General features: G+C 40.4%; 1 protein-coding gene across 1 annotated transcript in view; it reads right to left on the bottom strand.

Annotated features, from left to right (window-relative positions):
* Abca4 (ATP binding cassette subfamily A member 4) overlaps positions 1-12,190 on the bottom strand; it is a 154,243-nt gene that overhangs the window by 19,190 nt on the left and 122,863 nt on the right. Inside the window, exon 51 of the mRNA XM_076862541.1 lies at positions 11,332-11,431. Within this exon, the coding sequence (XP_076718656.1) occupies positions 11,332-11,431 (100 nt within the window). The remainder of the gene's footprint in view (positions 1-11,331; positions 11,432-12,190) is intronic.

The following is a 12,190-nucleotide window of genomic DNA, read 5'->3' on the forward strand; positions in this document are numbered from 1 at the left end:
AGAAACACTGTGCCTTTGAGTAAAGAGTCTGACAAGTGTACACATGCAGCTCTGGCTTTTGTTCCATCCCTTTCTGCTTCTCTGGCTGCCCTTTTTCATTAAAAGGGAGAGAGGTGTGAACACAGGCTGAAGACAGGACTGGGCCATTAGGATTTGAACCTGATCCTGGCTCTGGCATTGAGTTTCCCTCTTCTCCTAGGCTAGTTCCTGAAACACTCACTTTTTATTGGCTCTACGAGTAGCTCAGGTTGTTTCTTGAGAACATGCTCAATATTGTCAAAAACATTAAATCTTTAAAATACCTTCTCAATGGTACAGCTGCATCCTTTGATGAATTCCAAATTCATTTCTGTCCCTCTCTGGTTTTGTAAGTTCCAGGGTTCAGGTATCCCAGTTAACCTCTACCCAAACAGTTTCAAGAATCTGGACAACTTTTCTTGGAAAAAAAGGATATCAGTTATAGACATTCATTCATTATAGCTGTTTAAAAAATTCACAAGCAAATCCAAGTAGAATGTGGTTTTGAAAGCCAAGGCCCATTGCCAAAGGAAGATTGTGTGAGTGAGTTCCTGCTGTTGGTCATGTGCTGTGTTATGCAACATCTGATCCTTGATCCCTGGATGTTAGCCAGTGAGTAGCTGGTTAGATTTTGGGTCTAAAATGCCCTGGGAACTGTTTGTAACCTTGGTGGGAACCAGATGATTCTATGGAGTTATAATTCTGCTTTGTAAATAGTCACTTGTCCTGTTCCATCTGACATAATCCAGCTGGTTTTCAGGTCTGGTAATCTTGCTTTCTGTGTCTCCTAGAGAAAGTATCCTGAATGGGTCAGTGAGGAGCCCATCCCAAGCTTGCAGGAAGGATTCCTGGTCCTCCTAACATCTTTATATCTAACAAGGTGTTTCCTATGCAAGGTTCCAGCTTGCTCTCTTGAGGAAATTTAACATACTAGACAGCTTAATGAAAAGAAAGACCATAGGTAATTAAATTAATAAAATTGAATTGAGCAGAAAAAATTTCATGAATCAGTTAGTACTGAGGACCAAAAGCACTTCAGATAGCTCCACTCCACAATGTGGGCAGGGAATATTTACAGCCAGAAAGCAGAAGGGACACATAGGAATAGCCTGATTGGTTACAGTTAGCATTTGCCTAATTTGGACATGTTTTGTCAGTTTGCAGTCTCTGATTGGTGAAAAAGCTTGGCTGTTATGATTAGTGGAGACTCAGATACCTATTTCAAGAACCTGCTCTCAAATTAGGTTACAGCAAAGTTGGGTTACAGCTTGCTACATATGAAGGCAGCTTTAGTCCATTTAATAACTCTCCCCTTTTGTTCAGACTCTCAATCTTGAGAGATTGATCAAGACCCTGGGCACTGATACCACTTTCTATCACCATGATAATGGACTTATTTGTTCTCAATGTGGCATACACAATTCACAATGCCAAATTAGCTGGATGACTCTTCATCTTTTTGTTATTCTAATCATAAGATCATTTGATGAATAAAGGAAGCCTGTGTATGAATATTTAAAAATTTCCAGAGTTTATGACACATGAGGGAGACTATTATGATGACTATCAGGGAGCAATACCAAGACACTGCACATTCCCCAACTATTAAGGAAGTACATTTCTTAATAGGAGTCTCCATGAATCAAACTAGTCAAATCAAACCATTCAAAGTTCAGGCAATAAAGATAGTTTAATGGACTTGAGTCTTATTGATCATAGCCTTTGGAACATGATAGCAATTGAGGACTATTCACTGGAAAGTTGCCTGATTTAAAAAGATATCCATTTTTTTCTATTTATCTTGGTAACATAAGTTGTAGCACCCTGGAGTACAAGTAAATATAAACATAAAGATTTGGACACTTTGGAATAGCCAGGCTTATCCACCATTCAAGATGCCTGCAAACCAACTGGTGGCCACTCCCATAAACGCATCTTGTGTTCCTTTATCCTTGGAAACTTCCTCAATGTATTTAGTGGTAGTGTTTAGAGAAGTGGCAGTATACTTTTTAAAAAAGTGTAAGTAAAAAAGTCAGACACCTTTTAAATTAAGATTTCTGGAGCAGTAAAATCAGGGGAAAAATAAGTACAGTACTCAGTTTCATTCAGCTCCTAACATGAGCATAGAGAGATCTAGAGTTGCAATATATGTTTCATTAAGAATTTTTGTTAAACATGAATGTTTTCCTCCATATTTCAGACAGTGGATTCTACTTTTCTGAACTCCTAGGAGACATGCTTGGCTACAAAATCCAAGATATCTCCCTAAAAGTTAGCTTCAAATTATACACAACCACCACCCACTACAACCAAGAGTGAGCCCCTAGCAACCCCAGTGGAACATTTTCCAGGGAAGGAAACTAACTCATCTTCATCTATTTCAAGGTTGGTACTAATTTTGGTTATTCACAGCTTGGGCTTCTTATTTTGGAAGGAAGAGTCATGTTTCATATATGATATTTCACTCAATGACAGACTACATATATGATAGTGGTCCCATAAGATTATAACTGGAGTTGAGAAAAATCACACCATCTAGTGACATCATTGTGGCACAATGCATTACGTGTTTGTGGTGATGCTGGCATAAATAATCCTGATATACTGCCCATCATATAAAAGCATAGCAATACAATTATGTATAGTATATAATACTTAATACTGATAATAAATTACTATATTACTCATTAATATATTTAGTATACAATACTTCTTATTTGTATTTATTTTTTATGGTGCTGGGGATCAGACCCAGGGCTTCTACCTCTGAGATACCTCCCCAGTCCCTTTATTGTGATTTTAGAGTGTTGTCTTTATTCTTTTAAACAGACTTTACTGTAAAACAGTATGTTCTGTTATACCTGCAGCAGCCTCATACATCTTGCATTTACTGTCTTGTGATTGCATCATTCTCTCTTATGCTTGATATAATCTACTGTTGTTTTATTCCATGACCCCTAAACATACAAAATCCTTTGCCAATATTACCAGTAAAAGGCCAAATCAAGTGAGGGACCTGGAAATAAAATTAAAAGTGAGTAAGTACTATGAAGGTGGGAAATCAGTCATAGTTATTGTGTGCCAGTCAGTTATGTCCTGTTCCATCATTTTGAAGAACAACAACAAAGTGACAAATGCTTCATTGCAGGTATTGAGACTGCAATATGGTTTGTCTGGAATGTCCTCCCAAAGCTCATACATTGAAGGTTTGGCCCCCAGTGAAGCAGTACTCAGAGGTGGGACCTTGGGGAAATGATTGGGTCCTGAGGGCTCTGACCTCAACAATGGATTAATCCATTGATGGATTCATAGCTTCATGGGCTCTTAGGAGGTGGAAGTTTAAGGAGGTGGGGCCTAGTTGAAGGAAGTAGGTCACTTACAGCCAACTTCTCTCTTCCCCCTCTCTGCTTCCTGCTGCCATGAGGTGAGCAGCTTTGCTCTGCCTTCCCTTCTGTCATGATGTTCAGCCACACCACAGGTTTAGAAACAATGGAGCCAGTTGACCATGGACTGAAATCCCTGAAATCATGAGGCATAATAAGTATTTCCTCCTATAAGTTGTTTTTCTCAGGTATTTTGTCACAGTGACAGAAAACTTACAAGCACAGAGACTCACAAAAATTCAAAAGGACCTATATCACTTACGAAGAAACTTCTTAGAACTGGATTAAAGACCAGACACAGACACATATCTCTTTCAGTACCACAATGATCATGGCCAGAACAAAATATTTATTTGCAATGTTGAAAGAAAGGCTGAATCTAACTATGCTGTTGAATTTACTCTTATCTCTGGGTGGCTTAAGTGATTTTTAAAAATCATTATTCATTACATAATGTGAAAGTGAATGATGAATCTTGAAGTGTGGATGTGGAGGCAGCTAAGGAATTTTTGAAACTCTGGATAAGCTAATTATAGAGAAAATTACTTGTCAGAGTAGATCTTTAAGGTCTAGTAAGAAATTTACTTTTTGTAATCCCTTTATAACATACTGTAAGGGTACATAACTACATAGAGTGCAAAGAAACCTAAGTAAATGATCTTCAATGACATTTTACAGATAATTAATTGTACCTGCATAGGTAGTCTTCATGTCTTGAATACATGATCCCAGAAGCACAAGACAGCTTTTGCAAGCATCACTCTTTGGAGCAATTGGTATATTCATTGGAAAGGTCAGAGTACTCTTTCCAGTAAATGTAGAAAAGCAAATAGCAATTGTGTCTGGAATACCAAGGATGTGAATGAAGAATGGGTGATAGAAGAAATCAGGAGAGAGGTTAAGAAATTCTTAGAATCAAATGAGAATAGTGACACAATATCCAGAACCTCTGGGACACTATGAAAGAAAGTTTGTAGTTATGAGTGCCTACACAAGGAAATCAGAAAGATCCCAAATCAACATTACTGGAATTGTTTCCTGATTCAGGGGCATTAGTTCCCAAAACAACAATTACTCTAGTGTCTTGCTAAAGCATAACCTTTGCTAAAGCCAACCACAGATTATGGTCCCGTGGATTCTCTAGTAAGGAGAGGGAAAGGGTTAGGACAGAAGGAAACAAGAAAGAAGAAGGAGAAGAAGTGAGAAGAGAAGGAGGTGAAGGAGGAGGAGGAGGTTAAATAGATAATCATAGGGAAGTTGACTTGGATCAGTCCTAGGGAGTTCATTTAAATGGCATATCCTTCTAGTTTCCACACTAAGATTCTGCATAAAAATGTACCAGAGCTATCCATGATATTCAGGTTCAGATTTATAGGCATGAGCTTCTGATTAATATGCCAATTAATATGTCCTAGAGGTGCTGGTATGTTGTATCACTATTCTCACTAATGGTGATTTGCAATGGTAATAGGATAGCAGAAGGCAGCATCTACTTGGAGTCTGTAGTTGATAGAGTTACTGCTAGAAGAAACCCCTTATTTTTATAATATGCAAAAAATTGTGGAAAAAGTATAGCTACCTTCTGTATAAATATGAAGCTCAAGTGAAAGCAAAAGCATGGCAGTTTGAGCTGACTTCAATTGGGGAAGTTTCCTTTTCTAGTAACTCATTTTGGGTTATAACACTGACCTGCCTGGTATTTTGGAATAAGACCTGTCAGCAAATAGTATAAACCCAGGACTATTCAATGGAATCTCTTATAAATTAACACAAGGGGCAACTGTTCCTGAAACTACACTCACACAATAATAGCCTTCATCATCATGAGGCAGAGGTAGTACAAAGGTGGAGTTGAGCTGCAATGTGCATGGAGATTAGAGGGAGACAGGAGGAGAGTTCCATGAATTGCCAATTGCTAAAAAATGCTCAGTTTTGATTTAATAGACTTTCTACAGAATGCAAAGACTTGTAAATAAACTTAATTTCCTAAGACTAGCTCAGATGGAACCTCTATTTGCTGCTGCTGCTGCTGCTTTTAAATAATTACAACATTCTTTAGCTACTGGATCTAACAATAAGTTCTAATATGTGATGGACCTATGCTTTCCCCATGCTCTTGGGTAAGAATTCCTATTGCCTGACTGCATGTTCATGAACAAATGAGTAAAAGGTTTAGCATAATTTGGAAGTTCTAAGCTAAGCTCTATTGTAAGGCCAGTTTTACTTGGTTAAAAGCATGCCATGAATGTTTTCCCAAAGTGAAGCCTCTGGTATTGTAATTCTAGTGACCTCATACAATAGTGAGGACATTGAGAAAAAATTTAGGACCCAGGATCTGTAGTTTCTTGCAAGTCCAAAAAGTCTTCTTAATTGCCTTTTGGTTGTAGGCCAGGGAAAACTTCTAATAGTTTTATTCTCTCTGGTGAAAGGAAATCTTTTCAACAGTCAGATCATGTCCTCAAGAGCAGATTTTTTTTCCCTTGAAAATTGTAGTTTTCCACTGAAACCCTGTTACTTTTATGTGCCAGTTGCTGTAAGAGGTAAATGTAAATGGAATTTGTTTCAGACCACTCCTCATGAGAGAACATAGCAACTGATCATCTGCCTATTGAATTTGGGGAGGATTCAGAAGGGCTGCAGGGCTGCTAGTCCTCATGCCTGAGACAAATAAGAAAGGGCTTCAGCAAACCCTGTAGCATTACAGTCCAGGTTCACTGTTGACATTTCAGGACAGGCAGACAAAAACTGACTTTCTTTTCAACTAGAATACTAAAGAAAGCTAAATGAAGGTCTATGAACTATGAACCATTTTGAATCAGCAGGCACATTGGACAATAAAGTATTTGGGTTTAGACCCATAGGAAACTTCAGTGTCATAATTTTATTAATTATCAGAATTTCAACTTCACCCTTTTGGTTTTTCAACTTGTAGGACTGGAGTTCTATCGGGATGGGTACACAGATTTGTAAGTCCTTGTTTAGTTAAGTCCTTTACAATCAGTGAGAGTCCTTGGATTGCATTAGGGGTTAGTGGATATCAGGGCAATTTAGGCAAAGTTTTTGAATAATCAATTTGAACTCCAAATAGATGGAGGTTCCTTCTTTAACTTTTCCTATATCAGTCAAAGAAGAGGTCCATAAACATTCAGGTATTTTTGAAAGGTCAGGGCTATTGTGGGCTTGAATTTCCATATAATTAATTTCTGCCAGTAGAGAGTATAACATTTCTGGTTCAGGGGAATGAAAACACTGTGATTATTTCTCTGAAGAGAATTTTATGTGCCTTTTAGTTTGTAAGTCTTGCCCAAGCAAGTTTACTGGAGCAGTATCACAAGGTAAAAGGTGTGTTTTTCTGAAAATGATCTCCATTCCATTGAAGAGGTTAAGATATAGAAAACTCTTGAACTTGACTTGAAACCCCCCCCCACCACCACCACCATAGAAATGACCTTTTAGCTCTAAGAAATTTGTTGGCTTTTTAAAATGGGGCTCATGGTAGATAGGGTGGCACAGTACCCATCAGAGTTGTGCATAATTTCCCATTTACTTTAATTTTAGTTTTTCCATGTTTATTTAAAGGTAATATGGTGAAATTTTTCCTGGAGAAACACTCAGAGCTCTGTTAATGCTGCTGATCATCTCATGGGCTCCCTCTCGTGGAGAAACAGTCTAGTCCAAAAGGAGGCGGCCCATTGGTGCACTGACGTTAAAGTGGACCATATTTCTTCCATCATCCTGGTTGTTTGCGAGGAGGATGAAAACTTTAAGATAAAGAGTTTCTTGTTCTAGGATCTCTTGGTTGTGGTTTAAAGACAAGAACCTCCCTTTAGTCTTGGCCCCTATATCTGTTACAATAGTAGAGATGGAGGCTTGTTATTCTTTTATTTTTTCCCCCCTGTTCTAGAGTCTTTTCAGAATGCTCAGCTAAGGTTGCAAATCAACCACATATGTGATTTCTGACCCAGGATCTTCACACATTCTAGGTCAGTTTGGTTTTTAACTAGGCTACTAAATTCAGGATGAAGTCCCAGTATAAGGATTATTACACATTTTAAATATGTAAAGTACTTAAATAGTCCCTGATTATATAGTTAGTGTATTAGCAACCAATATACCGATTAAGAAAACCTTCTCATTACAACATAATGAAAACAATATCTACTGTTTTCTTCCCAAACTTTTCAAGTTTGGCTTCACGGAAGTGGCATTTACTCTTCCCTTTCCTCTTCTGTCCCCTTTCTTTCCTGAACAAATCCATTCCTAAGTCCGTTAGGTAGGGTAGACAGGGTGGGGCTAAGGAGAGCCTCTGTGGTCTTGAGCAGTCTGTAGGAGCCCAGGTGAGGTGAGTAGAAGGTCCATGTAGGAAGGTGGCCTGGGGTGGAAAGACCCACCCCAGTCAGGGTGAGGAGTATGGTGGTATGGCCTGGAGTGGGGAGGCAGCCCAAGCAGGAGAGGAAACAGAATGGAGTGTCAATGGACATGGGAGAGGACAGGCCAGCCCACTTAGGAGCTAGAATATCACCCATGCAGAAATGATAAAGGGCAGTGATAAAAAGCAAGGAGAGAGGGAGAATTGGGAATGACCTTGTAGTGTGGGAAGCTGTGTCTCAGCAAATGGCAGAATGCAGGATGTGAAGGAGGAGGAAGAGGATTCTGAGGTCTTGAGCCTCTAGGACGGGGAGAAGAGCTATGCCTATAACTTAACAGGAAAATAATTGGTTTAGAATTTCAGAGACTGAGGACAATTGAAATAATGAAGTATAAAGTTACTTTAGCATTCTGTAGTTCTCAAAGCTCATCATCTCTCTGGTGGTAAACATCACTGGATACTCCAAAAAAGGGTTCTCCTCTTCAACATGGAGACTACAAATAAATGGGCTTTCCTGATTCTGCCCTGGTTTTCGCCCAAGAACCCAAACTAAAAAATGAACCAACCTTCAGATCTTGTTATTTTGTTTCTATAGAGCTCCCTAGCTGAGGGAACCAGCATGGATATTCAGAGCCAGGTCCCTGACACCTGCTGGTTTAGGGAGGAACTGGTGCTGTGCCTATAAATTATCTTGAAGCAAGGTGGTTGGGAGAGGCAGGTAAAATCCTAGGCTCTGTCATATCTTCCTGCAGGTTGGCTGCCGCCAATTGTTATTGGTAGGGATTATCTTGTACGCTGGGGTGTCAGTCAAGATTGGAGATAAAAAATTAAAGATTCTAACTTGAAAATGGTTCCCATTCTCTGACCTTAGACTTACATCTACCGTCCCAGCTAGAGTTATTTCAAGTCCCAACTATAAAAACAGAATAAAGGGAACAAGTGGTATTGGGATTTCCTAAAAGGCACCTGAAGCTGTTTTTAGGTCCTTCTAATACATCCCTCTGTTTACTCCCTGGAAAGGTTGACACCCAATGATCTTCAGGCCATATCCAGCCTCCCCTGTTCCTTTATGTACTGTCTGTGACTGCTTCTGGGCCACAGGACCCAAGTTGAGTAGTTTTAAGTATATACTATATAACCTAAAAAGTTGAAAATTTCCATTACATACGTTCTCTTATGAAAAGCCTGCTGACCCATTCACTAGTATGTTAACACCATGGCCAGGGTTGGTGGCACATGCCTGTAATCCCAGCTACTCAAGTAGGAGGCAGGAGGATCACAAGTTTTGAGATCAGCCTGGGTAATTTAGCGAGACCTTGTCTCAAAATAAAATGTAAAAAGGGGCTAGGAATATAACTAAGAGGTAGAATGCCTCTGGATTCAGTATGGGGGGAAAAAAAAGAAAAAAAAGTCAAATCATGAAGACGGAGTCTGGTCTTGTTCACTGCTTCATTCCCAGTATATGGAGTTCTGGGTGCTCTTTGCTCCTCTTCTGCTGTTTCCTCTCCCCTATCCCTTCTCTCTTACTCCTTTGCTTCTCTGGTAGCTATAGGAGGATCAACTCAGTGGTCAGTATCATTCAAGACCAAAGAGACCACCAAGCTGTGCTGGAAACCAAGAACAACTCTGCGACTGAACAGCATGCCTGAAATGTTCTCTGGCCAGGTGCTGCTGTCTCTGCAGAACTCTGTGAATGGAGTGTCCCCTGAAACTCACCACGACACAAGATCATGGGGTTTGACTACAATAGGCTGTGCTCTCTTGTGAAAGCTAACAGTATACAAAATCAATAGGAATACTCTAGTCTGGGCAAAGCTTGCTTCATGGAAGACCCACATTCAAGCCTTGATAAATATGGACACCTGTTCAGAAAGCTGAGCATGTGGCATGGTGAGCTATGGGGATGACCCCAAGGAGAGCACATATTTTGGGGATCCTCATACTATACCATCTCAGTAACTTATAAACCAAGTGAACCAACTTGGTTTATAATGAACTTCTTAATGACCTGGGATCAAATGTCAACTTCTTGGTTTCCTTGGAGTTCCACACTGGATGATGGTGGTGCAGAGTGGGATGCCCCATGGCTCTCTCTCCTTTCCTTCCCTCCCCAGTTTTTACATGGGTTTCATGTGCCATGTGCAGACACCAGTCTGCATGATTGAGCTCAGCCTTGCTTCAGAAAGGGCTTGGAAGCAGGCTTTACACCATTTGGACAGAGAATTTCAAAGTTCTGGGGTCAGAGGTCATGTCTCCTGGTACCTGTGAACTCTGCCTGTGAGAGAAGCAGCTGGAAGAGGACCAGATTGGGACCCACAGGGAAGGCTGAACGACCAGTCAAGGAATCTAATTTTTCTAGGACTTTGTTTCATTATCAAGTAAAACAATGGAAACAAAACAATGATATGGATCTTAGATTTTGAATGCTGAGGTATTTTCTAGCTCTGTAAGCCTGCTTTTGTGAATCTGAATCTTCTCCTACCCACACTTTCCCAAATCTGATGATCATTTTGGACAAAATATGATAATTATTTTTTTACCTATAAATATTAGGATTAATGAACTGTTATTCTCAGGACAACTGTTGAGGCCCTAAACCACCATACTAAGGAAACTTGAGCCTCAATTGTCTGGGTTCCTGAAACAGCCGTCCTTTAAGGCTAACACTCTCTGTTACCAGAGGAAATGTTCTCCCTTTCTCCACCATCTCACAATCCTGCTGGGGCAGAACTTCCTTCATAGGGGCTGCACTGCAAGTCCTCAAGCTGTCACAGAGACTCTTTCCTCCAAGCCCCGAGCTCTGCTGCCCCTGTTTTTTCTTCCTGTCTCTTAGGAAAGATGGAGTGACAGGCACACATGAAGCTCTCTGTGAGCTCTTTACTCACACTGAAAGAAGCTTCTCCTTTGATTACAGCTATTGGAAAACTTGAGCTCCCAAAGAAGAACTGGAAACTTCAAAAATCTGAAAGCAAGTCATATGCCTGAAACATCTTTTATGTGGTCTTGTTTTCTGACTTGACTCTCTCTATTTCTTCCCCTCCTTTTTATAAATCTTTATGAACCAAGATGGGGGGAATCTTTCAGTAGGTTAACTCATTTTCAGGGAGATTTAGGCTAACCTGCCAACTTGAATACTCCTCAAAAATAAGCACACTGGGTATGAGCACTACCAAGCCCATCCACAGGTCCTAGAGGGAAGACTGTCTTGGTAGAGAAGTCAATTTGCTTTCCTCATCCACAGTCTTTTGAATGATTTGATTTAAAACTATCATTTTCTAGCTCCTGGTAAGCTTATTTGCCCCATGACCTATTCCCTCTGATACCACTGCATAGGACACACTTGTCTGCATGGTGGGTGTGGCGTGGTATTGTATGAGGCCTTGACTTCTAAGTTTACAAAGACATGTCAGATTTCATCTAACCACTGAGCCACTCCTACCTATCCATGCTCTTTTGTTTCCTGTCCTAATTATACCTGTGAGGTAGACATTCAAATGTGCCAGCCAAATAGATGTGAAATGTGGGTTCAGATGATACCCACTGACAATGGACAGTGTTTACATGCATCACCAGACAGATGTCTTCTTCAAACTCTATAAAGATTTGACATGCAACATGGACACTAGTCCATTCACTTCCACCTGTGTTGCGGAAAGTGCTCCTGTGGCAATAACTCTCATGGAGGTTTATGGCACTATATGGAGCTGCACACTCCCACAGAAAATATCTGAAACCATTTTAGATGGTGCACACCAGGGAGGTCAGTGAATAGGATGATCTGTGATTAGACTGCATTTTATTTCTCCTTGAAAATTAAACTTAACTCACCATCCACACACCACACATACACAGAAGCAGATTCACTTGAAATAAGAGTGATATTGAGGCTAAAGGTATGGCAGGCTGGACTGGGATTCTACTCCCATGGTCTGGATGGAAAGGTTATTCTATTGTTTGGTGGGGTCAGTTTCACCCTCAGGTGTTGCAGGTGAGCTATCCCTCTGGTTTCCTTCTGAAAGAGCCTCCTCCTGAGTTCACTGTGCTCCTTGTAAGTTTGTTTGCTGCTGTATTGGATCAGTTTCTTTTGGATGACCACATGGGCAAAGGCTCCTGCAGTCCCGCGTTCCTTTCAGCCAGTAGGGAAGAGCAGTGCTGAAGGATATCAGGCCTGTGGAAGGAGGTTAGATAGACTCTTATCATCGAAGTTTTCTGAGGAGCTGGAGTAACTGCTTTTAGACATTACAAGTTCTTTGAAGGAAGCCCAGCTAAGGGAACTGTGGTTCTGTCAGATCACTGAGGCTATGGGCCATGTTTGTTTCCTCTTCTGTGAGGTTATTTTTCAGGGTTCCCAGCTCTTAAGATTCAGGGTGTCCATGTTCCTTATGCACACGCACACCCTGGAGTGCATGCAGGTTGCTAT

Source organism: Callospermophilus lateralis, chromosome 7 (assembly GCF_048772815.1).
Source record: "Callospermophilus lateralis isolate mCalLat2 chromosome 7, mCalLat2.hap1, whole genome shotgun sequence".
In the NCBI taxonomy this organism is placed as follows: Eukaryota; Metazoa; Chordata; class Mammalia; order Rodentia; family Sciuridae; genus Callospermophilus; species Callospermophilus lateralis.